This window comes from Patella vulgata, chromosome 1 (assembly GCF_932274485.2).
Source record: "Patella vulgata chromosome 1, xgPatVulg1.2, whole genome shotgun sequence".
NCBI lineage: Eukaryota > Metazoa > Mollusca > Gastropoda > Patellidae > Patella > Patella vulgata.
Genome location: NC_065879.2, coordinates 81,680,888 through 81,707,871, shown reverse-complemented (window position 1 = coordinate 81,707,871; position 26,984 = coordinate 81,680,888). Strand labels below are relative to the sequence as shown.

The 26,984-nt window shown below is 35.4% G+C and overlaps 1 protein-coding gene across 1 annotated transcript in view; it reads right to left on the bottom strand.

Annotated features, from left to right (window-relative positions):
• Window positions 1-21,246, bottom strand: part of LOC126824661 (doublecortin domain-containing protein 2) — a 43,790-nt gene extending 22,544 nt beyond the window's left edge. Inside the window, exon 1 of the mRNA XM_056098941.1 lies at window positions 20,825-21,246. Coding sequence (XP_055954916.1) covers window positions 20,825-21,231 — 407 coding nt within the window. The 5' untranslated portion in view covers window positions 21,232-21,246. The remainder of the gene's footprint in view (window positions 1-20,824) is intronic.
• Window positions 21,247-26,984: the final 5,738 nt, after the last annotated feature.

Here is a 26,984-nt window from a genome sequence, read left to right as displayed (position 1 = left end):
TAATGACTGATATTTTTCCTTTTAACACCTGACATTATTCCTTTTAAAACTTTTAATGACCGACATTATTTCCATTAACACACTTAATGACTGACATCATTCTCTTAAATGCTTTTAATGACTGACGTTATTCTCATCAACACCTTTAAATAACAGTCATTAACTCAGTAATCCCATAAACATTCTTAATGACCTACATTTTCCCCTTTAATATTATAACAGCTGAAACGCAGAAGAAAACCATTAATAATTCAAGTGACCTTGAGCTTCAATTTCCATGCAATTGAATAACTGTCATGTTTTTTTTTTCTCTTTCTGTACGAAGACGTAATAACCACCATCCATGTACCATACTTAATTACAATATCTGCAACCTTGAGATCTATTCAATTAGGGCCGCGCGCCATTGGATTTGTTATTGTTAAACGCGTCAAAAAAATAAATTGAGAAAATGAAATGAAGTTTAAAGGAGCTAAATTGCTATAATTTGGCACCTAGAAATGGACAGAGAGAGAGGGAGAAATGGGGTTTAACGTCCACTCGACACAAACTAAGTCATTTCGGCACTAATAAGCTTGTGCGTGGGGGTCTTTAGCAGTGGGAGGAAACCTGAGAACCCGGAGAAAACCCACGAGGTTGAACAGGTGACCCTACTCCTTGTAACATAGAAATAGACACAAATGGGTCGCAACACATATAATAATGTAATATGAATGTACATAAACTGATCTACATTCAATCATTTCCATTTTTACTGTAATTTCTAATCAGCTATGTTTGGCGAAATATGCGAAGAATCCAAACTGGTTATTCCAGTCTACACCGATAGCATTTTCCTGCGGGATATGTTTAGCCTCGTTCATCGAATCGCGTTATTACAAATGGCGCTCAAAAGCATTCTGTCACACGATGCGTGTGCCAATTTTAAAGTTATCATTTTTTTAAAATATTGGATATCAGAATTCACAGTAAGATCACATCAATGTCGAAGACTGTGCATGAGTTAGCGATTTGCCTCCTTTAACATTCTGACAATCAATACAATACCTTTGAGACTAATATAAAGGCAGCGTGGTAATTTTCAGTTCAATGATTTTCTGTGAAATGCTATGCTAAAGATGAGGATTTTGGATACAGTGGCATTATTTGTATAGCTACAGAATTTTCAACAAAACAGTCCATCCAGGACTGAAGTTCAGGGGAGTGAACTCAACTTGCATGAAAATTTATGCCATATCAAAAACTTAACTCTACTTTCTCTGCCATTATCCATAGGACTGATGTAAACTTTATACTTTTGAAAAATTAATTTTTATGATTCATATATACATGTACACTATATATAGTAGAAAAAGTTAATGATAACTATGAAGGCATTGGGCAAATTTTATAACTAGAAAATCTATAATAATGGTAGACTACAGTTCCTACCAAATTTTTGAGACCAGAATCGCGCCGACGCGGCGAAAAAAAACACTCCGAATTCTCTTAGATTTCACGGTGAAATTTCGCTTAATTCCGCGGCGATTTTTCTCTAAGATTCGCCGTGTTTCTCTAGGAATTCACCGTGTTTCTCTAGGAATTCACCGTGTTTTCTCTAGGAATTCACCGTGTTTCTCTAGGAATTCACCGTGTTTCGGTAAAAGTACATCGTGCTTTGCCGTGCTTCCCGCAAGGAATTTGCGAGCCTACCTTAAGCTAGGGTCGAACTAATATTGTCTATAATACATTTGTAAATTGAAGGGGTTGTAATATAGTAATGCTCCCGGGAATATGTTTAAAGTACAGGCCGATTTGAATAACAAATGAGTTAGGTAATCTCGGGGAGACATTTACCGGCATTCTGTATAGGTTAGGATTTTTTTCCCCAACGCACTGTATACATGTACATACATAACGCCGGCGAAAATGTATGCCAAAATAAACAACTTACAATTTTTTAAACGTATCATTACATCTTCGTCTATAACTTAGATGTAACCCACCAATTATTGGCTGCTATCAAATCCAAACTTTAAATTATATATTTGTACGATGAGATTTTACACACTACTTCATAACCCGCAGCTTCAGTTAAACTAAATCAACGCCCCATAAAGCACAGCGCCATAAATCACTTCCGCAATGCGTTAGTCACGTGGTCAGAAACGCGCGAAAACCTGAGCTGTTGGGTTCGACACGGGGACTATATTCTTAGCAAATCTTGACTGTCACCGGTATATGATAACAATGTATTATGACGTATTAAAACAATTCACCATGAAGCACATCAAAGACAATCAGTTAAAACAACGATAACTGAGTAGTGATTAATTCGTATTATCTGTACTCATCCGTGTTAATAGCTGCAATAATTCTTAATCACGGCTACAATTGATACTCTATTCGGGGCTTTGAGCAAGTAAAATTAGGTTTAATTACAAAATGATGACAGTTTGCGTGGAAATAAGTAATTATGTTACAGTTATTCTGTATTTTCTAGCAAAACGGAAGACATCAGTAGTGGACTACTCGAACCAATAATAAAGAGTTGTTTTAATAAATTGATAATTGTGTTTTAATATGTATCTGTTTTCTTTGAATTAATAAAGTGTTATGTATTACCCGTGGTATTTTGTCACAATGAAGCAAAACCAAGATGTTTTCTTAGGGAGCCAGACTTTGTTTGTATATAGAAGAGCTTGAATCTGATGATTACATTGTATTAACCACCTGAATGGGTCAAATTTAAACAATGACATGGCTTCCTGTAGATTTGTCGAAAGCCTTTGTCTCTTAGCTTGTGTGTGTGTGTAGACAAAATATTTTTTAAAAAGAAGAAAAAAAAGGTGTTTGCGATGGATTTGAATACATTGTTTACCAAGTGTCAAGACTTTATGTGAGTAAATACATGTACTAACTGCAATAAAAAATGAATTCACTTTTAGTGCATGTATGATTATTAAATTTTGACTGTAAAATATTATGATTTGTATACATTGTGCATATGTATTACATGTACATGTTTAACCTAATTTCGATTTTCAATAAAAATCATGTCAATGGAACCAAAAGAATATATTGTATGATTATTTAATTTTGACTGTAAAATATTATGATTTGTATACGTTGTACATTTGTATTACATGATTAACTTACTTTCGATTTTCAATAAAAATCATGACAATGGAACCAAAAGAATAAAATGCTACCCAAAACATCTCTTTAATTGTCGGTTATGGATTTATTATGCAATATCGATGCAGGTTCAATCACGAAACTTGCGCTTACACCGTCTAGTATAGCTTTTGAGCTGCTGATATGTATATGCAGTAGAAAATCGGGAAGTTGAACGTACGAAGGAATGGAATCATTCAGAAGTGTACTCAAAATAAGTAAATTATAACGGGGTGATGACGAGAATTAACACACGTGTGGCCATTGTATAAATATATGCCATGTACGCGTCTGTGTGAAATGGCTTTATTTAATATCCGCTTCTACCGAAATGAAATGAGGGGCACCCAGTAGATGTATATTGTCACAGTACCCCTTCCCACCCATATTGTTTTAATGCGTCATAATACATTGTTATTATGTACCGGTGACAGTCAAGATTTGCTAAGAATATAGTCCCCGTGTCGAACCCAACATCTCATGTTTTCGCGCGTTTCAGACCACGTGACTAACGGTTAACCACATTGCGGAAGTGATTTATGGCGTTGTGCTTTATGGATTTAGTTTAACTAAAGCTGCGAGTAATGAAGTAGTGTGTAAAATCTCATCGTATATAATTCAAAGTTTGGATTTGGTAGCAGCCAATAAGATGAAATGATACGTTGTAAGTTATTCATTGTTTACATACGCCGTACACGGTGGCACCACGTTATACATGTACAGTGTGTTAGAAATAAAAAAATACGACCGTAGCTGCCTCGCCAACGGTTAACATATCTTGTATTCAACTTAAATAAATTACATTTTCCGTCAACATGCTTACATCGGGATGATATCGGCACTCAAGCGATTCACCGTGTTCCACCGCGAAACACTATAATTCACCGTGAAACACCCTATTTCGCGGTGATTTGGCAAGCTGCCGTTTCGCTAGCGATTCTCCGAGATTCCACCGTGAAATAGAGTGTTTTTCCACGGTGTTCGGTGTTTCTAGTCTCAAACTCCAGACACGTAGTGTAGGTCACAGACACAGGTTTTAATTCATGTTAGTGGAAATATATTGTGATGGTCTGGATGACAGAGGCTACCTGAATTCAACAATGGAACATTTGGTTATTTAAATATTTCACAACTTGTATTGATTACAGTCATTATATACAATATAGCCAAGTTGTAAAAACTACATTTTACAGTTCTGTTCGCACTGGTTATTAAAGGGCATGTAGCTCTATTCTTTGCAACCTTAAATGGGTCTAAAAGCACATTGTGTATGGTGTATGCCTGTCTTCATTAGCCCAGTCGATGCATAACAGAATGCCCGTCTTCATTAGCCCAGTCGATGCATAACAGAATGCCCGTCTTCATTAGCCCAGTCGATGCATAACAGAATGCCCGTTTTCATTAGCCCAGTCGGTGCATAACAGTAGGATATTAACCCCATTTTATTTCTTTTCAAGCTTATAATAATATTATATTTTAATACAAGGGGTGCAACTTGTAAGAATTACATTTTCCAGTTCAGTTCTTTGTGTTAATTCTGGCGAACACAATTCTGATCAGCTTGTCATGTTACAGGTTTATATACACCGGTTAATATCTATATCATGTTTTAATACGAATTTAATCAATTGAGCTGAGCTTATGTACAGCTTATTGGGTTTAAGCTCCATTCATGTCCACTGAAGCAATAGTTTTTATTATGTTTTCGTCTGTTGTTTAGTTTATTATTCTGTTAACGGGTATTGACCAGGTTTAAATTACAACAAAGATCATTAGTTTAGGGTCACTATGGGACTGGTGTTATCCAGTCTTCTTGTTTGTACCAAGTGGGGTTTTAAATGTAACTTTATGGTGCTGTGCATGAAAAATAAAGATGATTTAGGCACGTTTTCCATGTATGCGTTTTCGCTGGTGAAAAAGTCAGTTTTATGCAAATATAATGTGACAGTTTCCATTGAACTGGTAAAAATGCAGAAATGCGTACATAGAAAACAGGGCTAAAGATAATGTTGTCTAGGCTTAAATACGAGATAAAATGATTAAGTTACAATAAAAATCATTAGTTTAGGGTCACTCTAGGACTGTTATAATCCAGTCTTCTTCTTGTTTCAATTTTTTTTTTTTTTAAATGTATTTTGATAAAACATACATGTATTATTACAGTGCTGTCTAGTTGCAATGATAAACATAAGTATTAGTATTAGCACCACTGTCTAGGCAAAATGTCTCGCCATGCTGTATGCCCATGTTCATTAGCTCAGTCGGTGCAAAACTATAAGACATTGGTAATATGTGGTATGTTGCAATGATTTATCTCAACAGAAATTTAAGCTCTTTATCTTTAGCTAAAGAAGAAATTTTGATAAAAAAAATCTATTTAAATAGCTAAAAGGGACTATTTCATTAATGAATAATTTTTATAGGCCCTATACTATTAATACTTTATTTCGTAGACCAATAAAAATTTATGTGTAAAGTGGTATACAGACAAGTAAATTCACGATACCGCACAAAAAAATAAAAACAAGAAATATAAATTTATCAAAAATGACCGACCGAGAAAATGTTTGAAGTGGAAGCCCTGCATTAAACCCAATTTATATTCTTTAATTCCCGACGTCAGCTTATGTTTCCGGTATGAATTAATATCAGCAGACGACACCCAGGTAATCAATGGCGACATTATTATCCTATTTCACATCAGATGTTTTCATAGTAAATAAAAGACTGTAGTTCAGGAGACTGTCATATTATAACTCTTCTAAGATTATTGATTATTAAAAACAATGAAAATTTGAAAGGTCTCGATGATCTAATATATTTATTCTTTGCTTGAATTATATTGATTGTGAGGTAAATGTTGTCCAGACGGCCATCTGCATTGATCCACCTCCTACATGTGGTTGGGTTTAAGTATTAACTTCCATGTGGTCTGGTGTTTTTCATTTTGGTGTAATTGCAAGACTGATTACGCCAGCACACAATTCCCAGCAGTTTAGTAGAGCCTTCATTTATATAATCCCATACGTAAATGTGGTCAAATATTACCGTCCACCTGTCACTCGATCTGTATTAAATTTATATGCATTATTTTGTTTAGTAGAACGAAGAAGCCTATTCAATTTCTGCAATTTCTGTTAATAACTTCCACAGTTATGGCCCTTGTTTCACTTTGTTTTATTGCATATGTGTTGGATTTGTAAAAGATAACGCTATGAAATGATCAATTTGGCGTTGTATTTGAATAAAACTGAAGGAGAGTGTTACATGTAGTGAGTATTTCTAGATAATCAACGAAGAAATGTCTTCACCGAGTCATAACAATATGGTGCGTGATATACCTTGTCAATATTATAGTATACTAGACAGAGAGAGAGAGAGAGAAATGGGGTTTAACGTCCACTCAACACAAACTAGGTTATTTCGGGACTAACACATAGTTCAATTTTATTTCAATAATTCGCTAGCGCGTAGTGGTCTTTTGCAGTGGGAGGAAACCGGAGAAAACCCACGAGGTTGGACAGGCGACCCTACTCCTTGTCATGTACAACCGGGGATTCGAAACCACGGAAGTGGACTCAATGACAGGCTTTATGATACAGCATGCATGTGCTAACCATTCGGCCAACACCCTTCGAAAAAAAGAAAAAAGTACAATCGCCATGAAACTTTGCACGTAAGTTCTAGATAAATTTTGGGCATCAATTTTCATGTCGACCATCCACGATTTGGCGAAGCCCTAGTTCTTGGGGGGGTTTTGACGAGCGTATCTCAAACACAAAAAAAAAAAAAAGATTACCAAGTAAAAGGAACCAGTTGATGGTTCAAAAACAAATCTAGGGAGCCACGCTGGTTAAATGGGTAAGACGCTGGGTTGTATTCTTCCCAATAACACACAGCAGATAATGGAGAGAGAGAGAGAGAGAGAGAGAGAGAGAGAGAGGGAGAGAGAGATTAACATCCACTTGACAAAAACTAGGTCATTTCGGGACTAACACATGATTCAATTTTATTTCCATAATTTACTTGCGAGTAGTCATCTTTAGCAGTGGGAGGAAACGGAGAAAACCCACGAGGTTGGACAGGCGACCCCACCCCTTGTCACATACAACCGGGGAATCAATACCATACCAGTTGACTCAAGGACAGACCCTATGATACAGCGCACACATGCTAACCATTCCGCCATCCAACCCCTCCAGATAAAACAGCCTACAAATTTTCCGAAGATAAAATAGCTGCCAGGCAACTCACCTGTCACTTATTTCATCTTCATTGTCCAAGTCTACAGTATCACTCTTAGTGTTTGTTTCAGTCGTAACTGTTCGGCCTTTAAACATGTTTGTAATGTATAACAGATTTCACATACAAATATCAAAATTTGCTAGATCTCTTCCAATTAAACTCTCATTCAAACTTCAACCATTATTTTTATGACTCACAAAATCCAGTTTTGAGCAAACATTACAATTTAGCATGTGCAATGAGAAAGTCAACAGTGAATTCCATCAAATTTCCAAACAGCAGATTTCCTTTGACTTTACACTGATGACATGGTAAACAAAATGAACATCACGACGGGAGTTGAAGTACAAATACCTAAAAAAGTCGAAAACCTGTTTCTCAACATTCTAAACTCAAGAATTATAAACAAACAAAATGAAATAAAGTTCAACCAATAACTATATAAGCTGGGATATTGATCAGGGAGGAGGCGATGTGAAATGATGTGTTTTCTGGTAACCAATGATAACAAGGACAAAAAAGGCAGATAAAACAATGACGACAATCGACCTCCTGTATTCACATAACTCAACCGTAAACAGTTGAAAGTCATCCTTTTTTGTTCTGACAGATAACTAATGATTTATTGAAAATATATTCAAATAATCATATTATAAGACTGTTTTTATTGACTATGATTTGGTAGCACTTGGTATTATGTACATATTGAGACCACGGATCAAAAAAGGCGGAAAAAAAAAAATGACGAAAATCAACCTCCTGTACTCCATAATTCAACTGTAAACAGTGGAAAGTCATCCTTTTTTGTTCTGACAGATGACTAATGATTTATTGAAAATATATTCAACTTATCATAATTATTTAGTTATAAGCCTGTTTTTATTCACTTTGATTTGGCAGCAGTGGTATTATCCAGGGATGTGCCCACGCCGGCCGGCACTATTTTTTTTCACCCAGTAGAAAGAAAAAATCGAAGAAAGCCGCCCAGTCGTATTTAAACTCCTTTGTCCTTCTCTGTACATAAACTTACTCAGCGCTCGAAACCATGTCTGCCACGGCATAATTTATTTTTGTGTGCCATAGTAGACCCTATCATCTCAAATTAGTTTAAAAAAAGAAGTATTGGTATTTTGTTTATTTATATTTAGAAGTTGTGTAGGTTTATTCATTTCATAATTCTACGGTCTTTAAATTTATATATTTGCCATAAATAGGTCACCCAGACGTTAAACCCCATTTCTCTCTCTCTCTTTCAACAAGATTTCACAAGTCGTTATCAAGTATACACACATGTATTTATTATGTTTTTAAAAATGTCTGACAATAACCTGTGAAATCTTGCTTAAACGTTGCAGTGTAATAAACCGTAGTAATTGTTATCCATACAATGTAAATACATGTAGTGTTTTATTTGATGTACTTTTATAACATGTAGTACTTTAGTCAATGCCCTGTTAAAATGTTTCTGGTCCATCAATAAAATTTAAACACTTTATAGAAATTGGTTGATTATATTTCAATATAAAATCGATGTTGATTACTTGTACTGCTGTACATGCTCCAATATCTCAAGTACTGAACATACAGGTACAATGTAATTGCACTGATGTGATAATAGTCTTTTCAGAGACTTGTTTGATAATCATTATATCCCCATAGCAAAGATACATGTAGCTACGCCCCCTTGACAACAATATGACTATGCATCTTTCTCCAACTTCTCCAAGGTCATTGAAAATTCCATTATTTTTACAGAAAGTTACATACATTATGCAAGAGCTAAATCTGCCTATTGCAGGTCTTTGTTTAGGCCTGAAATGTTATCTAAATTATTTTAGACATTTATTAACATGACACAACCATGTCAAGGGTTGTTGCTATCTTATATGTCAGATTTCCACTGGATTTGAATGTGATTTGCTGCTCAACGCTCATTGATGATTTAATCCAAAAATGGATAATCAAGACGATATTTTTTATCGTACCAACTTTAGTACTGTTGAGGCTAGGCCTACAATATCTCAGAGTGTTCAGAGTGGATCAATTTGACTGAAAGTTTCTGTATATTCCCTTTACAAAATCTAGTTTTTAACTATTGCTGTGAGAACTGTCAGCTCTTTATCTAATCTCCCACAATGTATCTTTAACATATTCAATAAATATTTACAAGACTGTGACAAATTAATCTCTTACTAAAAACTAGCTTTAGTGATAGTGGGGGGAATAATCGTTTCCTGGAATAAATTCTTTTAGATCTTCTACACAGTATGATACTAGAGGACTTTATAATTCATTACACACGCATTATGTAAGATATAAATCTACCTATTGCAGGTCTTTCTTTGGGCCTTAATTGGTATAAATTATTTATCAGACATTTATTAACAAAACAAGACCATAATCAACTGTCGATGGCATCAGATACTTGAGATTTTAACTAGATTAAAACGGTTCGCCATTAAAAAATTTGATTTAAAAATGAGAAAGCAATTAGGCTAAGTCACGAATATATCAGTGCCCTGGTTACCACAATGCACACATCTTGTCAAAACTACAAACAGTGATAACTTGGCTCAGAATGAATACGTCTAAATGAAATTTTCAATATTTTCATTTTACATGTACATTATCTATTTTTGAGCTATTATAGCAAGGATGGTCAGCCCTTTATCTAAATCTTACAAAATGTATCTTTAATATTACTGAACACCTTTTTCATTCTAAACAAGCCAACAGTGAGGCTGATGTCCCCCGCCGAAATAGGAAAATAATTAGAGGACACATATAAATTTATCACAAATAAGCGGAACGGACAGACAGACAAACAGACAGACGGACGAACCCATTTTAATAGTTCCCTGCTTTCTTCGAAAGGCAGGGGACAATCAAAGTAGGAGAGTTATTGTTTTCCAAAGTCTCGACCAATCAAATTGCGTATCGCTCTGCTTACCCTGAGCAGAAAATGCTCATTATCAAACTTAGTCAAGGTATTACTGTAATGAAACTATACACCAAGTTTCATCAATCTCACTTAATTAGAACTAAAGTTATCGTGTCCCAAAGCATCAACCAATCAAATTGCTTATCTCTGCTTACCCTAAGCGGAAAATGCTCATCTTCAAACTCCATCAAGGCATTGACCTAATCAACACATACACCAAGTTTGAACATTCTAGCCCAATTAGGAAGAGAGTTATCGTGTCCCAAAGCATCAACCAATCAAATTGCTTATCTCTGCTTACCCTAAGCGGAAAATGCTCATCTTCGAACTCCATCAAGGCATTGACCTAATAAACACATACACGAAGTTTGAACATTCTAGCTCAATTAGGAAGAGAGTTAATGTGTCCCAAATAGTGTGACGGACAGACAGACGGACGGACAGACAGACAGACAGACAGACAGACAGACAGACGGATGAACCCATTTTAATAGTCCCCTGCTTTCTTCGAAAGGCGGGGGACAATAAATAGAAAACATGAACGTCAATTCAGATAATCTATGGAATTTTAAGATTGTCTAAGAAAAAAGACATTGCTCTTACGATGTGACACCTACAGCATAATCAGAAATTACCATATATTGGTTAAAAGCTGGTTAATCAAGATAACATACATGTACAATAAAAATTACCATACTGGTTAATTAAAGACTACACAGCTGACATATATTAAATGATTTGTAACGAATGAGATTCTCTTTGATGTAGGATGAATGAATTGATGAATGTATTTAAAATGATCAGTATCCGAGATCTTTCAGATCATTGGACCATTTAATGTAGGCCTGGAGACAAGGGACCAATCATGTGTTCCAATTAGAAACTACTGTATGTAATTATTCTGAACTATTTGTACTTAAATAATGAGCAACCATAGAACAATGTCTGATTTAATCTTATCTGATGCTAATAAAAGGTCACATGTGTTTTTTGATGGGTCTCTTTTTAATCTGATTGAATCAAGGATGCCGAAAGCAAGTGGGCAGTGGGTGCAGCTAATCGTACATGTAGCAGTGTGCCCTCTATGAAAAAGAACTATTGTCCCAAAAAACAACATTTATATAAGCCGTGGTTTCCCCCCAATCTAATTAAAATACAGATCTATATTTTGTTTCGTTTTTTTATACTTTCGATGGCCTACACTACCTGAAGATCTGACAACTTATAGTGATAGGTCATGTCAGGGGTCAAAACACCGACTTATGACCCTATGATGTCAGACATTTGATTAACCAATCAGCATTGATGTTACTAGTGGATCACCCACAGTTCTGTGCAAAACACGTCTAAAGCTCGCTGTAACAGACCGTTTCATTGGCTTATCCCCGACACCATTCAGAACACGAGTAAAATAACAACTCTTCCAAATCCATGTGTAGTAAAGACAAGTAAAATGAAATTTTGAACTATAAAAACGAAACGAAATAGGATCTGTGTTTTAACTAGATTGGGTTTCCCCCCTTGTCAGTGGTGCAGGATGGAGGCAAGGACAGTGTTGTTCAGATTGGATGAAAACTGAAGTCCTGTGTATCCATTGGTATGCATGTAAAAGAACCACTAACAATTAGAATTTGATGAAAGAGTAGGACAGTGTTGCTGTCTGGGCAAAAATTCCAAAGTAGTCATAGCACTGTTTGGCATATGCCCGTCTTTATTAACCAGGTCACAGCAGAAAAGTACCACCCCATTTCATTTGATTTCAATCAAGCTCCATATGATAAATCCGGTTCTTAAAATAATCTCTACATTTATTATAATAATAGCAACATCATGGAGATATTTATGAGTGACAACCGTTGTCAATATCTAATTTAAGAAAAAGATTTAAAAATCAATCGAGTCATGCTGAAACCAATTGATTAAATACCGTATAAATCCAGAAATATATACAACACGAAAACATATCCTAGACACCATGTAACTTTAATCCTCAACATATCAATCAAGATGGATTAAGCCATATATAGACATGAATCTTAATCCCTCATAAATCCTTCCCTACATACATTGTAGTGCATGTCAGATCTGTGTAGAATAATTTCAATAAATCGCTTGCGCGTAGGGGTCTTTAGCAGTGGGAGGAAACTGGGGGACCAGGAGAAAACCCACGAGGTTGGATTGGTGACCCTACTCTTTGTGAATAAATACAACCGGGGAATTGAAACCATGCCTTCAATCAATCGCTTGCGCGTAGGGGTCTTTAGCAGTGGGAGGAAACCGGGGGACCCGGAGAAAACCCACGAGGTTGGATTGGTGACCCTACTCTTTGTGAATAAATACAACCAGGGAATTGAAACCATACCAGGTGACTTAATGACAGACCTTATGATGTAGTGCGCACACTGCTAAGGGCCCCTTAGGTCAAGCGAATTATTGACATAAAAACTGAGTCATGTGTTAGTCCCAATATGACCTCTCTCTCCCTCTCTCGTGTGACTTAATGAAAGTATAAAAAGTGAAACATTGTACATGTAGTGTACATAATAATAAATCAACTGGGAAATCACTAAATTTATAAAAGAATAAGCATGTCAAACCTTATGTACATGTAATAAAATCACCAGGGAAATCACTAAATATTTTAAAACAATAAACCCTGATGTCAAATGTCGGGTAACAGCACTCCCGATTGGTACAGATGTACCAAATTATTCAATGCCTTTGTAAAATAATGTTAATATCAAAGTTTGTCTCCCAGTAGACAACATTAATTCAACAAGATTATCATTTGACTAGCCACCTGAGAGCTTACTACATGTATGGCTTCAAACAATACATATGCGGGTAATTCAACAAGCCAACAGTGAGGCTGATGTCCCCCGCCGAAATTGCAAAATAAATAGATGACACATATTAATTAATCGCACATTTATTTTTTTCACTAAGTTTCATCACTCTCTATCAGATAGAATCAAGATTATCTTGTCCCAAACCATCGACAAATGAAATCGATTAGCTCTGCTTAGCTTCAGCTCGAAATGTTAATTATTGAACTCAGTCAAGACATTCACCTAATGAACATCTACATATACATCAAGTTTAAACATTCACCTAATAGACACCTATGCCAAGTTTGAACATTCTACCTCAATTAGAAGGAGAGTTATTGTGTTCCAAAGTTTCTACCAATCAAATTGCTTATCACTCTGCTTACCCTCAGCAAAAAATGTTCATTATCGAACTTAGTTAAGGTATTCATATAATAAATCTATACACCAAGTTTCATCAATCTCACTTAATTAGAACTAAAGTTATCGTGTCCCAAAGCATCAACCAATCAAATTGCTTATCTCTGCTTACCCTAAGCGGAAAATGCTCATCTTCGAACTCCATCAAGGCATTGACCTAATCAACACATACACCAAGTTTGAACATTCTAGCTCAATTAGGAAGAGAGTTATCGTGCCCCAAAGTATCAACCAATCAAATTGCTTATCTCTGCTTACCCTAAGCGGAAAATGCTCATCTTCGAACTCCATCAAGGCATTGACCTAATAAACACATACACCAAGTTTGAACATTCTAGCTCAATTAAAAGTTATCGTGTCCCAAAGCATCAACCAATCAAATTGCTTATCTCTGCTTACCCTAAGCGGAAAATGATCATCTTCGAACTTCATCAAGGCATTGACCTAATCAACACATACACCAAGTTTGAACATTCTAGCCCAATTAGGAAGAGAGTTATCGTGTCCCAAAGCATCAACCAATCAAATTGCTTATCTCTGCTTACCCTAAGCGGAAAATGCTCATCTTCGAACTCCATCAAGGCATTGACCTAATAAACACATACACCAAGTTTGAACATTCTAGCTCAATTAGGAAGAGAGTTATTGTGTCCCAAAAAGTGTGACGGACAGACAGACAGACAGACGGACGAACCCATTTTAATAGTCCCCTGCTTTCTTCGAAAGGCGGGGGACAATTAGAATTCAGCCAGTGACATCATTGAAACTACATGTGCCTGTACATTTATTTCACTACATAATTCAAGACTCAGAATAATGATTTGTTTTTAATTTTGAGTTGAAAAAAATGAGAATAGAAAAATAATTTAAAGATGCATTCCCATGATTGTACATATATTATGTTTATTGTGTACGTAGCTATTTCCAAACAAAATATGGCAATTGAATTAGGGTATGCAAGGTAGAGACACTCATAATCTTACTAGAAAAATACCCCATGAGGTGTGCACAAGACAAAAATGTGAGGTTATCCCCAAATGACAGTTTGTGATCTCTTGCTACCAGTTGTAAGAACATTGGGAGATTAATTGTTCATAGACTCTGCTATCATTATTAAACGGCAGGAAAAGATGTTTGCACAGGATAATCCAGCAATTTGCTTCAAGATACGTTATAAGAGATTAGATAAAGAGCTGGCAGTTTTCACTATAATAGTAAAAACTTGATCCACTCTGAACCAAGAATTTATCGATTGAATTTTAGGCCTAGCCTCTATATCATTACTAAAGTCGGTACAATAAAAAACATAGTCTCAATTATCCATTTTTTTTTTATTTAATCATCGATGAGCGTTGAGCATCGTTGGCTAGCGATGACATCGAGAGATGATTATGGTTTGGATAAGTTAATTAATGTCTAATTAATAATTTAGATAACATTTCAGGCCTACAGAAAGACGTGCAATAGGCAGATTTAGCTCTTGCATAATGTATGTTTAAGCTCTGATATATATGGTACATGAACAGCACCAAATGCATAAGCTGACAATGGATTCTCCCTCAATCAAGTCCCTTAATAGATAAATTAGTTTGAATATGTGTTTAGTCCAAATATATATTCAAATCACACAGTAAGTGTGTTTGTGGGAAGGCATCTTTAAGATCAACCACTTTGAAACAGATTTGACATGAATAACAAGAGAGAAAAAAAACATAAAAAATGCTATAAAATATGAAAAGCTACATGTACACCAAGGTACACAACTGGATTGTACCCAACTGGATTGTAGAACAAATCATTATTGTAAAATGTAATTTTATAACATGTTCAGGTACAAACACTGTTTAGTGGCAATCAGCACTTATTGCTTGCAATGTTTTTTTTGTACATGTAGTTTGTGTCTTGACCGTAGTTTTGTATGGATCGAGTGTTTTGTGTGTATTGTGGTCCTCCTGTATGCATGTGTACTATTACTGTAATACCAGTGTGAGTGAGTGCCTGTATAAAATATCACATTACATGTATATAAAATACTTTGCTATTTGAGATATATATTCATATATGTAACACCTTCACACAATACTGTAAAAGTTGAATCTCTAAAAGCCATAGCATTTCGTCATTTCGATGGATAGGACAAAACAAGATATCCTCTGTACACCTTGGTGCGCACATAAAAGACCCCTTGGCAGTTGGAATATGACCGGACGAAATATCCCTCATCTGTGTATGACGTGTGCCCGTCTTCAATAACCCAGTTGGTGAAGAAATGTAAAACATTAAACTCCATTTTAATTCGATATAAGAGTAGGCCATAGTGCCCCTGCCGGGCAAAATTTCCCTTATAGCACACTGTATGGCGTATGCCCGTATTCATTAGCCCAGAATATGAGCAGAACAGTAGGATAACGATATCTGTATGTGTATCGAAACGTAGCATGTTAATAAATTCAGAAGAAGTATATCCATATAAGTGTTTTTAATTTAATCTTGTATTTATTTGGACAACATGTTAGCGAATGTTTCCGAACTGTACACACTATCAACTTTTTCACCAACATCGCATCTGCTCAACATGTTACCGAAAATGTTGGCAGTGTGTACAGAGCTTTATGATATCAGCTTAATTATCATACTATTCATAGAATTATTTGACCAAGTGGCCATTACTACAGGTTACTATTGGTCTAAGTATATTCATTATTTAAGTCAAGTTGTATGTGACTTGGTTGGTCATATAAGTTAATATGTAAATATATTAATATTACCGAATAAACAAACCAGTTAGTAGTTACCCATCAAATAGATACTTATCACTATGGGCGACAATATGGCAGGCCTCTAACTTTAAAATTTTGTGGAGCCGTTGTGCCTGTGTGCGTAAAGCGATTAACTAACTGGGAGGTTCGGCGTTCAATCTCCAGCATGGAATCTGTCTATTCAACAGGTGCCGAACACAGGGTCTACCATGGACAGTGTAGTGTCTTGTCATTCTGATTGTACAGAAACCGTGGTCCTACGTTGGCGTGCACGTAAAAAAAAACCCTTGACAGATCAAATTTGAAACAAGACTTTAAATAAGAGTAGGTCATAGAGTCACTTTTCAGACATAATTTGCCTCATACATACATGTAGTACACTGTATGGTATACCCATCTTCATCAACCCATTTCATTTCTAGTTCAAGTTAGTCTAAAATTCTATTCTTAAATACCGGTAAATAAGCAGGGTTTTTTTTATTAAAATTATTTCTTTCAATTGACAATCAATCACAAATCAGAAATTGACTGTCAAGATCACAATGTAATGAATGAAAGCTTAACATGACAGAGCAACAAGAACAAATGTAATCTAGTAGACATTAAGTGTTAATGCTATTCACTTTTAGTCTTGTTCAAAATTATATATAGTCTTTAAAAATTCAGAATTTTTAGACTAAAAACTGAAAGAGTGAAGATTCCTTATTCTCAGTGTTTGACTTCCACTTCAAAATTTTGAACGTCATTTATTTTTGATAAGACACGTAAGCTTTGCAAATTACATTCATTTTCATGTTTTTAGTTAATGGAAGGGTATCGTAAATTAACGTGTCTACACCACTTCTTACTTGTACGTAATAGTATACATATAAAAAAATTTATGTTGGACTAAGGAATAAATCTTTGTATAATAATTATTTATTATTACAATGTGTAAGCTTATAGTGAACTGGTAGAGTCCGGTACTATAGATACACTAATAATAGAGTAATAGTTTAGTAATCCCTTGCAAACTAATATTCATATGAATAACATTGTGAAAGTTAAATATTTCAACAAAAATGGTTTTTAAAATTACTGAATTCTGAACGAAGTTATATGAGTGTTGGAAGATGTACATGTACAATGTACATGCGTAGAATTGTTTATTATTGTAGAAACGGTACTAGACCAACAAGACTATGTCTCAATCATTCATTTTATTTGCTATATATTTTTAAATCTTGGGGACATTCTAATCCATTTAAATCTCTGCCATCCGATGCTTTAGACTAGAGTGTTGATTATGGGCTTTTGTCATGTGAATAAATGTCAAAATAATAGTTTATTTTGATCATTTGAAGCTAACATAAAGACCTGCAATAGCGGATTTAGCTCTTACATAATGCATGTTTAATAAATAAACAGTGCTAGAGAGAGAGAGAGAGAGAGAGAGAGAGAGAGAGAGAAATGGAGTTTAACATCCACTCGACACAAACTAGGTCATTTCGGGACTAACATATGGTTTAATTTTTTTTCAATAATTCGCTTCCACATAGGGGTCTTTAGTAGTTGGAGGAAACCGGAGGACCCGAAGAAAACTTACGAGGTTGGACAGGTGACCCTACTCCTTGTCACGTACAACCAGGGATTCGAAACAATTCCAGTTGACTCAATGACAGGCCTTATGATACAGCACGCACGTGCTAACCATTCGACCATCCAACCCCCCAAATAGTGCTAGAAAATGTTAAATAATAATAAACTGAAGAACATTTTACACTGGATTACACATATGAAGAATGTGGGAACCCTTTGGGACTAAACCTTATGAAATCGTATAGCCATTTGTTACTAAAGTTCCCTAGTGTGAATCCATTTTGATTTAAAATGGTTCAAACATTATTCAATGTGACATATTATTTATCAGTCGGGATCAGTCGCGAAAAGCTAAATTATTTGTATCGTAACATTTCTACTCGCATATCAGCCTTCTAAAGTTCTGAACGATGTGATTGGCTTTTTCCCTTTTTTCGGCATGGACTATTTTTGAATAGGATAATAGATGCCATTTCTCTTGAGAGGGCTTGCTAAATTGAACAATTACGGGATCATAATCCGTTATATAAACGACCAAATTTAGTTTGGGCGAGGTAAAAATAGTTTACATATTTTTATAAGGCGTATAAAAGGACCAGAATAGTTTTTCGGTTTATGCGATGATGGTGATCTACTTGTAATCAAAATCTTCTAAATTTGCTATTCAAATTCCGGAGAATTTTGACTCTGGTATAATGGTATAAATTTGTTGTTCAATTTATGGAGTGTTTCGTTCTCCGGTATAATGGCTGCTCAGGACAGAACAAACGTTTTCTAATTGGCAGATTATACTCCAGTACCGATAGTGTTCCAGACGTAAAATGTATCTGAGTCGATTCTGTAAAGGGTCAACTTCTCTCTAGGTAATGTTTGACTCTGGATTTGGTTTATCTTAGCTGGTAAGGTTACTTCGCATTGAGTGTAAATGTAAATAAAATTAGAAATCTATGAGTGGCAAGTAGCGACTGGTTTCATTCAAGTCGAACTTATCAGGCTAAAGCGAGGTTGTGTGGATGTTCCCTTTATATATAGTCGACGGGGACTGGCGCAGTGCTGTATCATCAGAGCAACTGCTTCTGTTTAATGGTGAAAGGAGAGATGGCTAAAGAATTGCCGTTATGAATGCTTATTTGCATGGACTCCATGGCTCCCAACGCATCTGACTGTAAAAATTTAGACATTGTCGAAAAAATGCTAACCACGACCAGCTGCTATAAACTGATGTATGATCGAATCTGTTATTCTCTTGACTTGTGTGTAGTATGTTATTAACGATGCTAATTATTATCAATTAGTGATATATATGTAAGCTTACAGTATACTATTAATAAGAACACTAATTATACTAATGATGACTGGTATGGTACTAATAATTGAACTGATTATGAACAGGTAAATGGTTTCCATTTTACATACGTGTCTTGATCTGTCAACTAATTAATACATATCAGATTTAATTAAATTAAGATTTACAGATGAGTTAACCTTATGATTTAATTTGTAATGTAAGGGAGTAATATTTTCTGGAGTTAAGTGAAGGGGATGCAATAATGGTTTAGAATAGATTTAGAGTTTTTGTCCCCCACCAGCTCTCAAATGGAAAAAATCAGGTGGTTCTCAGCATTATAAATTAATCGCAATACTTAATACTTAATGTCAAGAATATACCATTGCTCAGATGTGCTACAAATTGACTGCAGCATATTCCATACAGCCCATAATTTCTTGCCATACGGCAAAATACTGAAATAACAGTGCTGCATGATCTAAGACAAAACATTCCAAAGTTATAATTTTATTTAATTTTAAAAACATTAAAAACAATTTGCATCCAGTTTCACTGACTCCCTATAACTTCCCCAAATAAAATCAATTTGTTTTTAAACATCTGTGACAATAAAACTATAGGCTAAGTGTACCGGTATTTTGAATTGTCAAAAAAAAAAAAATTCCCTCTTTTCCAAAGTCAGGGCGCCCCAAGCTACAAGTAATTTATCTTGATCAGTTCTTTTAATAAAGCCATAAATACTTTTCCACAGTCAGGGCACACCATTTAGCCAATTTGTCTTGATCATTTCTTAAAGCCAAGAATAAATACTAATAATAAGCTTATATTTTCCAGCGTCAGGACACACCAAGTTCATTTGTCTTGATCAGTTCTTTAGCCATAAATACTTTTAAATATTTGTTTATTTATTTTAATACTGGTACTAATAATAATTGATATATGTACATCACTACATGGATAAAGAGAAATCCCAGGTAATTGCCTGCTGAAAAATCATGTGCAATCAATTATTAATGAAGCCTATTTCATGCTTGATGATATACTTCAAAATGTGTTCTAGCATAACTTTTCATAAAATTGGAAGAATTGATATGCGGTAAGTCTACATGTATATGAATATGTATGCAATTAAAGTAGGCCTACTGACTGTATGCAATTTGCCTGGACACATAATCTGTAAAGACTGACATACACTGCATACAAGGTTCGGTGATGCATCAGAAAATATGTGTGTTCAACAGGCATGGCATGTGAATAATGTGATGTTGTTGTTAATGTTATTATAAATTTGTTTTCCACAATGAAAATTAATGTAAATACTTAAAGTTTATTTGCAATTGCAGTGAGTAAATCTATACTACAACATGTAATATAGTAAAAACTACCATCCACCTGGTTTTAGCCGTGTGGATCATTATCCAATCATTTTAGACGACATAAAAAGTTTATTTTCTTATCAACAGATAGGGCCTAAACAATGATAAATAGGCCCTAGGTCTACTTCAAGGTCTTTTTCTGATAGTTTTAAAGCATTTCTGACAGTCACAGTGCGGGCTTTAAACGGCGAGGATCAGTGGGGTAAAGAAAATAAAAGGCTGTCAAAACTTACTCAAGTTTTCTGAATGCTTCCTGCCCTGCTGCCACATATATTCCACCTTCTTCTAATTTCTCAAAATCCGTAATTCTATGTCCAAGTCTTGGAGTATAAACCCTACGGACGCAACCACCGGTAAGTTTCAAAGCATTTGTAAGTTCCGTAAGAAAAGAATCGAAAGTGCGAATCCGACGTTTATTCCAAGTGATGACCCGTCCACCGAAATTATGATCCCCATTTTTGTAAAATCGTAGATGTGAGGCATGCTCCAAATCTCTATTCTCGATTGGCGGCAGATTCGTTGGCCGCATTTCAGTCATTTTTACTCTCCCCTTTTTCAACACGTATTTTTCTCGGCCACCTTCCTTCGTGTTATTTTTCTTTTCTAAAATATCACACTCAATTGACTTCCTGTGTTTCATTGACGCGCTGTTTGATGGGATATGATTTGTTTACAAAATGTCTGACCTCTGACCCTAATCGCCATAGAAACGGCGTCACGATCACCGAGCAGTTACGGCAAGTTATCAGCACCGCAGCTAAATGAGCTACCGTTGAAGTGTAACCGTAGCGGTAAATTTATAATGAGTTCTACTTTCAATATAAAAACTAGCCATAAAATACTAAGTGTACGGGGAACGTACCACGCATAGCCATGAAATCGAATCCTGGAAGACACACACTGATTAGAGAAAAATACGAACTTGACTTGACAAAGCCACAAAAGCATAATGATAATGAAATTCTTCACTATATCTATATCTTTTAGTTCTACTTATAGATTAGAACCTAAATTAATGCTGTAGTGTAAGTAACGAATCCATGTGCAGTGAGTGGGAGTTCTTATAACACAAAGGGCAAATTCAGTATGTGGCGGAAGTTATAAATAGGAAGTGGCATCATGGATTCCAGAAAGAGTAAGGTGACCTCTATACCAATTTTATGCGAATAAAGTAAAACAAAAAATTAAAAAAAATATACGAATAGGAGAGCGCTATGGCATGGGCATGGCTATTTTTTTTATATACACCTCGCAGTTCATTTGGTTTCAAATGCCCATTTACTTACGATGTTAATCAGTAAAAAGCTTAAACAAATTTCATTTCATATCCTTAATTAGGAACTTAAGTTAGTTTTATCGACAAAATAACTTAATCTTGTCATAAAATAGCTTTAGATTATGATGTGAAAAGCTCGTCATCGGATATAGAGGAAAATAACTGTACATGGCTCATGGAGCTTGAAAAGAGCATTTACACTTATCGGCACGGCAAAGTTCTCTTCGAAACGAGCGTGTCTTACAACTCATGAATAAAATACTTTAGCTTCAGATAACATATTCCCTACGATCGATAACCCTGTCTTATTGTTTTACAGTGAAGGGAAATTGTTTTAATTATACATATCGTCCAAGACAATGGGCGCTCCCTTTACTGAAAGACCTCGTGAATAATACTGACGAGACATACTATACATGACCAACAATGAAACGACGCACATCGGATTAAAGAAAAACCGTTGTGAATAAAATCTTGTTTTGATGTTAACCACTTACATTAATTGCGCGATCATGTCGCGAATTAATACCATTTGAATTATTCCATGTGTGAGGCATTTGAGAACAAGATCCAACAAATGGACATGAGTATGGGAAATCAATGAAATGAATGAATGATCCACATAGGCAACTGTTATTACTACATAGAATGACAGAGCGGAATAGAAGCCTACAGATTAGATTTATGAATATTTCAATTGCGCTGTTTATGAAAAAGCCCCGCACACCTGTTTGTTTTATCACTTGGGAAAAAATAAGAACTCTACAAACCACCTTGAAATTAACCCGAATATCTCCCCCCCCCTCCCCCGTTTAAAATGTTTATTGGACATTAGCCTACGGCCAATCTGTTTTTGCAGGTGGGGTTGTCAACAGAAATAACCAATTTGAACCATGCTTTTTTAAATCGAAGAAAAATTGGTGTCTATTGCCATAAAATCAGACAGCCGTATTTCGCGGAATTTAGGCTAACCGAATTTACTTATATCTTCTTCAAATGTAGACCGACATAAAAATATCATCAAAAGAATTTGACCAGTAGGTAATTAATGCGACGGATGACCCGTAGATTAGCGACCATTCCGCTTTTTAATTTTATTTTTCTGTCTTGTTTTTAGCAAGACTGCCTGTTTATAGAGCCAGATGGTTTAAATTGACAGAGCTATATAAAATTATCACGTCTGATTTCCAAAACTATAATTATTTAATAATCGATAATTTAACTTGGATCGATAGGCCTACACTATTGTTAATATAATTATCTAGGAGTTATTGGACCATTACATTCAATATAATAGTGCAGATATAGATTTTGCCGCCCGGAATGGTCTTTATAATTGGGTTTGCCATCCCAAAGGAAACCCCCAGTGAAAACGGCATCAGGGGCCTGTTTCACGAAATTTTAACTAAAGATAAAATCCAAATTTTAGTAGATACTTCAATTTTGATTGGCTAAGCATTTAAATCAATCTAATATTATCCAACCAAATTACTAAAATTTGGATTTTATCTTAGTTAAAATTTGGCGAAACGGGCCCCAATAGTACAATAAGGGCAAATACAACGTTCTACACAGGCTTTTTTTTAAAAATTTTTTTCTCTTAGATCAAATGGGTCGCTACAAAAAGCACTCCCTTGCCGACCATCGACGTGTTCATTTAAGTATAAATAGGCTAATTTGCATTATGATCCACATGGTAGCAAGGTCTAGTTGGGAGATGCTAAATGTAGGCCGGTTTGGGAGGTTCGGGAATTTCCTGAGTCCAAAATGGCCGCTTTATATAATTGAGTATTTTGAGGAATACTAACCCTAATCCTTTTTAGAAGAATGAACTTGGATGAAATTTACCCTTTACCGCTCTAAAACGGGTTAGGGGTAGTATTCCCCAAAATACTCATTTATATGAAGCGGCCACTGTAGTTAGCATCTCCGGTGGAGGACACGGGGCCTTGCAAGGAAGAGCGTCTTGTATTTCCGATGAGACGAAAACCGAGATCTGTTTTCTACGTTGGCATTCATGTAAAAGAACTCATTAGATTTCCCGGTCCAAATCCCCCCCCCCCCAATGCCGATCTTCATAGCGTGGTTGGTGTAGAAAATAAAATAACAAGTCCATGGTTGCCTTCTCGTCTACAACTATAGTAAACACGCATTATAATAAATAACACAGAGATCCTTATATAAATTATTCTTGAAGCTAATCAAAATATCTTTCCTTTATACATAAATTATTCTCGAAGCTAATCAAAATATATCAGGTATATACGCACTAGTATATAGATCTTTATTACGGTAACAAAACAAGTGGATTAAACGACAATATAGACCCAGCTTACGTTTAATCCTAAATCGGAATTTGAATTCCTAATTTGTGAACAGCGGATTATACTGTTTTTCGATTAATCTTTGGATAAGGCCACACCAAGTCATGTTCTTTTGGACCAATTATACAAAATTTCCTTCTTATTTCGTCGGGAGAAAGATTTATTTAAAGACCAAAGGTATTTGGTTTGGTGTTCAAAAGCAATCTGATTAAAATACAGATCCAATTTCGTTTCTTTTTTTTTATAATTCAAAATTTTATTTCACTCGCCTTCGTGCCAGAAGAATAAAAAATCAAATTGGCGTAGACTAATGCCGAGGCTTTCGATGTAGCCAATTGAAAATACAAGAACATAATTGCAAAGGGCGAAGAAACGTGACCTTAAGATGGATAAACGAATTTGGTTGATCACTGATATAGGGCCTTCACGTCTGCTTCTTTCTGTAAATGGCGACCACCCGTCTGACAGAAACAAATAGGGGTCCAAATGTCCTGAGAAAATAATTTACTCTTGCAAAAAATTCTTAACATGTTTTAAAAATACTGAATTAATAATTTTTGACATTCAACTGAGAATCCATATCAATAGACCTTTCTGTATAGCTACGGGTTACATTATTCTATTCAATTACAATTGATAGAGATCCACAATGAGCAGGAAAATAAATACAATGTAGACCTACACGGTCCTCGTTCGACAGACAATAAACGAAACCAAAAAAAAAATAAAACACACAAAAAAAGAACAAACAAAAAACCATAAAAAAAACAAACCGAAAAACATGAAAGACACCAATTTAAAAAAAACAAAACACATAAAACCCGCTAAAAAAACAACCTCCAAGCAAACAAGACAGGACTTCCTTGTGGAGATTAAATGTAGAGTACATGGCCGACACTGGAGATATCAATATGAACAGATAAAATGGATTGACATTTGACATCGTGTCCCTTGAAAACCACTGATCGATTTTAACTCCCTTGAATAACTTAAAGGGACATTATGTAAGATTAGATAAAGAGCTGACAATTCTCGCTTTAATAGTTAAAAAATAGATAATGAAAAGAGAATATGTTGAAAATTCCAGTCAAATTACTTCGCTCTGAGCCGAGTTATCGGCAATACCATTACAGTGTAGTCACAATTGTCATTGCTACCGTTGTTAGAATAATAAACAAAGTCTCGATTATCTATTTTTACGCTAAATCATCAACTTCAAAACGTTGTCCCTTACCCGCCAACGCAGGGGTCGAACATGGGGGCTCCGGGTTAGGGACTAGGAAGCCAACGTCTTACTCACTGAGCCACCGTGGGTCCATGTTATGGAAGGAAATGTTTTACATTTTTGCGCCAACCGGGCTATGAAGACGGGGTGTAATATTATGGCAACCACGCATGCCGCCTAGAACATTTCACATTTTCTTAATATATGATATGTAAACAAGATAAGACGTATAACAAACAATGGTGGGTCGCCACTTGATTACCCTCATCCACTTCTTCGATTTTCCTCGAACACTACCTGTCAAAAACAAACTCGCACTTGATTACGGATGTCATTCTCACGATTGGCACATCCATTGTTTATGGTGACAAAGGATCATAATATTGTCAGATGTTATCATTTCCATCTAAATTTACTTGACACCTGTCTCCCAGTCCAAATAAAATAAAGGCGTTGTCAAACTATCAAAATACACTAGTTCTAGAAAGGTATACTATTCTAAGTCATACTTTTATCTAATTAGGCCCATAGTGTGGCCTAGATATTTTTTCTAGGGTTTCTACACATACGTACCAGGGACGTGGTGACCCATGATTTTGCATGGGGAATAAGATCCCGTCCGGGCCCCCAAAAAACAATATTTATATGTGTGTGTGTAGGGTGGGGAGGGGGTGGGGTGGCAGTCCCTCCCAATGCCACCGGGTAATATTTGACTGTGTGGAACATGCTAGTGTCGATTACTTCGAAATAAACGGAACGAAATTGACATCTATTGCTTTAAAAATACATTTTCAGCATATTCTCGTAACAATATCTAGTTTTTAACTAGTGAGAACTGTCAGCTCTTTATCTAATCTTCCATAATGTATCTTTAATTAGAGTGGCGAATAAACTCTCATGACGGCGTTTGTCGCACATGTCTATCATACCGGCTGCTAATTTTGTGTACATGTATGTTTATTGTATGGTCTTCCTAAATTTTCCTACACTTATTTGTGTTATTAAATTTCAGCTATAGAAACCTTAACATTAATTTGTCGAAAAAATAGCTGTTGTATATTTAAAGTAGCTAAGTCTCTAACTCAATATCATCCAAAATCTTCAACATTGAAAACACGATTTATTTGTCAAATTAAATCAACATTCATGTTGTGATCTTACCGGAATAAGATGGGCTTTTGATATCCAATATTCAAGACAAAATAAACATTTTACCATTGGTACACGATTTATTTGTCAAATTAAATCAACATTCATGTTGTGATCTTACCGGAATAAGATGGGCTTTTGATATCCAATATTCAAGACAAAATAAACATTTTACCATTGGTACACGAATCGTGTACCATAATGCGCTTCTGCCCCAGTTGTATCAAGAGACTCGAGGGACGAGGCTAGAAACATTGCACCAAATCAAACGGCCTATGTAGACTGGAATAACCAGATGTTAGAAATTTGCACTCGCTTGAGACTGCTGGCTTATTTCGCCGAACATAACTGATTTGAAATTGAAGTAAAAACGGAAACCATTGAATGTAAATCATTTTATATACATTCATATTACAGTA